This window comes from Nanorana parkeri, unplaced genomic scaffold (assembly GCF_000935625.1).
Source record: "Nanorana parkeri isolate BGI_ZX_2015 unplaced genomic scaffold, ASM93562v1 scaffold129, whole genome shotgun sequence".
In the NCBI taxonomy this organism is placed as follows: Eukaryota; Metazoa; Chordata; class Amphibia; order Anura; family Dicroglossidae; genus Nanorana; species Nanorana parkeri.
Genome location: NW_017306397.1, coordinates 1060577 through 1065734, shown reverse-complemented (window position 1 = coordinate 1065734; position 5158 = coordinate 1060577). Strand labels below are relative to the sequence as shown.

The 5158-nt window shown below is 42.2% G+C and overlaps 1 protein-coding gene across 4 annotated transcripts in view; it reads right to left on the bottom strand.

The window, feature by feature from the left end:
• Positions 1-4820, bottom strand: part of TNIK (TRAF2 and NCK interacting kinase) — a 239650-nt gene extending 234830 nt beyond the window's left edge. For all 4 annotated transcript variants that reach the window (XM_018553778.1, XM_018553779.1, XM_018553780.1 and 1 more), the window contains exon 1: positions 4664-4820. In XM_018553778.1, the coding sequence (XP_018409280.1) occupies positions 4664-4720 (57 nt within the window). In that variant the 5' untranslated portion in view covers positions 4721-4820. The remainder of the gene's footprint in view (positions 1-4663) is intronic.
• Between the last annotated feature and the right edge of the window lie 338 nt (positions 4821-5158).

Below are 5158 nucleotides of genomic sequence, written 5' to 3'. Positions count from 1 at the left end.
CCCCCCCCCCCCGTCATCTTTCTAGAAAGCAAGACCGAGGCCATGCTCCTGTTCCTAGACTAGAGGAAATATCATTGTCATGCAATCAGCACTGGAAGAGTGTTACATTATTCCAGACACAAGAATCCTGTGCCAAGAATGTATGAAATGTGTGACTTCTCTAGAGGCAAAATATAGAGGCAGTTACTCCTGGAGCTGCTCAAACACCACCTACAACACAGCGCTGCTAAACTGGACATCAAGAGTGGGAGAACCAGCAACCTGCAAAGAGATTTGTTAGGCCCCTTTCAGATGGGTGCCTTCAGGTCTGATCCAAATTAGACCCATCAGAATGGATGTCACCGTCGTACACTTTTTTTCCTCAATCTTGCTTTGGAGGCAAAAAAAAAATTACTGGACCCGTGTTTGTCTATGGGGAAATTAAATGTAAATGGTCACGTGTCCATTTACTTCTGATTCGGCACAGTCAGGTCAGTCGAAATTAAACTTACTTTTTTTACCGGATGTAAACAGACACACATCTGTTTAGATCTGATTTCCCATAGACTATCATTGGGCTTCCGATCAGGTCCGCCTGAAAAACTAACAGGCAGACCTGATAGAAATGCCCAGGTGAAAAAGGACAACCTTGTGTATAGCCAACCTTGTGAGTTAAGACTTCCCTGCAAGACCTCATTGCTGGGTCATAAACCTTCATAATGACTCCGTAAATCAACTGTTAAAAGGGGGAGTGTGGAGTGCTGCTGGTGCACATTACTGGGGGGGTTGTTTGGTGCAAGTGGTGCACATTACTGAAGGGGAAGGTGTCCGGCCCAGCTCACGGACATCACTGGTTGCCACGAGCCAGGCATGACACTGGACACAGCGTCCCAGGTTGCCAAGAGCCCTTAGAAACCTTGGATGCTCTGGCCAGAAAGGGGTGCCAGGTGTTCCCACATGACTCAATGAGATGCGGTCTGAGGCAACCACCTCACTAGCTGCTCTCCAGTCTACAAAGAAAAAAGTGTTTTCGTAGCAGTCTCTGGGGGTAGTATTACAGAATTAAACTATCATAACAGAGGCAAATATCAGGTCATGTGTAGGTATTTATAATGTAGTTTTGCTTTATATTATATTTATATATAACTGGATTAAACAGGACTGCTGCATTCATAATTCATAGTAACAAACATGCATTTCCATTAAACACAATAGAAATGCATTATAACCCATGACAATGGGCAGTAATGAGCATTCACATGCACTGATGTGTTAATTATTATGTGTTTTGAGGAACATTGCAAAGTGCATTAAAAGCTACGTCAATGTGCATTTCTTTTTTCAATAAAGAGATCTACCATTAATGATACAGTATATCTGTTTGGCACAGACCATGCACATACTGGTATTGTGAACCCCGTACCACTGACCCATCAGCATTCTCTTTGTTCCAGAACCAAAGATTAATATCCAATTTAGATGATGAGAGAAATCAGAACAGTGCATATAGTGGAAATAATAGGCAACTGCACATAGCTCCAGAAATGTATAGATTCTTTGTTATGCAATTCATATGAAAGGTTTCCGGTTTTGCTTATAATGCCCCATGTTATTTATAATAAAACACAACATTAAAAAACAGCCAAGGAGAAACTTAAAAAACAATTGTATCAAATAATGAAGCATATTATACAACAGAAAATAGCACGGTTCCCAGATTTGCTCAAACTGTAGTTATGCAAGACTAAGTTTTTCCAAATCACTGATTTGCAATGCCAAGAAGCACAATATGTCCTAGAGGTATTAAGCCAGCAGAAATGTAATTTGTACAACATTCCAAGTAATTCACAACTGCATTTAAAGTGAATTTGTGGCTAGGAAACAGCAATCTGGGCTTTGTGTTAAATAGCAGACGCCTCCTGGTGACTGCGCACGGTTCTGGATTTCTTGCAAAGACCCCCAGAACCCAGAAAACTGCAAATAGTGATCAGTCCTTATGGACCTCCACGTTGGTACATTGCTTTTCGTTAAGAGAGATTTAGCCCAAAAGGAGTCTGGGGAGTGGGCCAGCCAAGAGACAGCGATGATTAAAGCTGGTCACTATTAGCATAGCAGAGTCCACTGTGGTCAGGAATTGCACTACAGGACATCAAGAGCAACTGGGGGGCACCCAAAAGGTGTCTGCAATATCAGAGAGGACACAGAATGACCACCATTCCTTAGCCCCAGCCTTTCCTTACAAAACTGAAGTAGTCTAAAATAATTGCATAATATTTGACATGGAGACAATACCATGACATGGTGATAAATATCAATTCGATGGTCCCAAGGTTGAATTCACTATGATCAAATGTTAATCGTCTTGCTGTGATGGTCAAATAAAGAGTAATGGAGAGGCTGAAATGCTTGCCTATGCTGGAATAAAGACTGCTTAGAGATCTTTCCGGCACGGCTAAAAAAATCTAGGCATTTAGTCATGTGATCTTGACAGACAAGAAGCATTAGCATTCAGAATGGCAAATCTGTCCGTTCAGCAGAGATCAGTTGTTTAAATGCCTAGTATTTAATTATCTGAGCAGCACTGGAAGGAACTAACCACAGCATTTTCCCCAGAAAAGGTAGCTATACTTACATTTCTTGTAATCTTTTTTTATCCATCTATGCAAGAATTTAAAAATAACTTTGGTTGAACATTTGAGCATTTGTTAATTTAATAACTTTGATACCACAAGAGTTAGATCAGATGATGTGTCTGGTTCATGTAAACAAAACATAAATCACTGGGCCTCATTTATGTGCTACTGGAAGTGAATAATGTATTGCCCCTATAAACCAGTCAAATTCCTTATTTAATTATAACAGCCAAGGTTAAATTATTTGCAGCCGTCTAATTGGTTATTATGGAACACCATTATGACCCCTTTACTAATGAGCTCCCACAATCTCCAAGATGTTCTGCGTCTGCAGGTCAATGCCCAAAGATTTGTTTCCCCCTATCTGCTGTACACTTGATCCTCAATATAAACCTCAAGGCGAACTGATGTGAGGAGGGAGACTGAACTAATGAAAGGCAATACAGGAAAACTCTAAGCACTTTATTTTCAGTTCAGGCAGCAAATACACTATTGATCCTGGTTCAGACACTGTGAAATGACTGGAAGCCATCAATGCATCACTACAAAATCTGACCTTCTACACTGACCATAAATTTTTTTAGGTTCTACAGAGTAAACATGAAAATGGGCTGCATCCATCCATCACCAACTTGACATCAAGTAATGTCTTAGGCATAGGACTGCAAAGATCATTGTAGATATGCATGGTACATCCTGATTTCTACTGCAACCTCACAATCATATAATACCAACAGGGTGGCTTTCTCTATTAGCACAGGCATACTATATATACACACACACACACACACACACACATTATCCCTGGCAATACATTTTTTAAGATCGCTCCTGAAATGTTAAATAATAAATATGCATCTTTTTTATATTTCCACTAAAAGCTTCTAGGCTGAGATTGCTAAAAGATCCAGTGCAATGGAGCAGAGATAAGTCTCTCTTTCAAGCAACCTGACAAGCCATGTCCATGTTTAATCTCACTGACTGTGAACAGTCTGACATATCAAGACATACAAAGAGGCTTTTTTTTTTCAGGCCATGCGAGTATGACATACAAGCCACTACTGCAATCTCATTAGCATAGGTCATTTTAGGAAGGCATGAGGTTAAGACACTTGGAAATTCATTGAGGGCTTGTCAGAAGCATCTAAAGAACAAATACAGAGCACCATTTGTGCACGCATCCTCATATGCATGTCAGAGAAAAAAAAATGAACATGGCATCCACTTAGTAACAATGGATGGCACGCTGTAGGAAATGCTAGATGGAAAGAGGAAAGGCTGGGCTTAACGTCAGTGTGCCAGTAATAATGAAAAGGATGAGAATCAGAAAATCTCATGTTAATAGTCTGTTATCACAGCAGACCTCTGACCTCAGGGCACTTTGCAGAAATGCTTGGTTACTATGCCATCAACCTCATTGTCTCAGAGGCAGGCAGGCACTGGTCATGGAATGCAAACTACATTCTCTCCATGGCAAACAGTGATCTATCGCATTAAAGGCTGAAAGAAAACAGCCTTCACAATGAAGTATGGGCCCCTAAATATAAAATTCATTAAAATGGAAGAGCAGGTCTCTAGAGTCTTGTGAGTGACTGCAACCATACAAAGGGGAAAATGATTTTTTTTTTAAAGAAAAGGAGTGATGAGGCTTCACACAGCAGACACAGATATACACCTATAGGCACATTGAGAGAAACCAAGGGCAATGGCCAAGGATCATTCACCCATCAGACAACCAACATGTCTCATTGCATGGAACTATGTGTGCAATCAATGTGTGCAGCTAGCTCCTTCCTCTTCACCATCTGCATACTAGTGTATAAAACAATACTTCAGTGTAGCTATTCCATGAATGAATGAATGAAAAACACAAAAAGCCTCCCCCCAAATAAAATAAGCCAACACATACATGGACATGAGACATGCATTCCTAAGGCACTGGAGGAACAAGTAGAGAATTGTTCCACAATGATGGAAGGCAGATAAGACGCGGTGGATTGAATGGATCTCCTGCAATGGCCAAGCCATGAACCTGTCGGAGATCGCCTTACCCTGAGCGCAGAGAGGTCTATCTCATCCAGGCTGCGAGCCGGGGAGTCGCTCGCCATATTTCCTCGTCTGTGCTATTCTGATGATTGCGCCCCTCCAAGTCCACCTGGCTCTTTATCCCACCGTGCCAAAGCCTGGAAGGTGATCAGAGGGCGAGGGGGGGCACATTGATATAGGGCATGCTCCGACTCTGTACACCCGAACAATCACACACACACACCGTCCTCGGATGGATAGCTGCTGAGCAAAAAGACTGTCACAGCTTCCTGGGAGGACCCAGACACCGGGAGGAGTGTCTCTGCTGCTGCTGAGAAATGTTGCAGAGCCGGCCTTCTCCTTTCATTGCTACAGAATCATCTATAGATTCCATGAGGGCTGCGGACAAAAGCTTTCCACCCGACGGAGCCTGCCCGCTACATGGCTTGTGCTATGAGAATGCACCGCAGACTGAAGCCATTCACTATCGGGGGCTCTCATGGCCAGACACTCCCACTGCA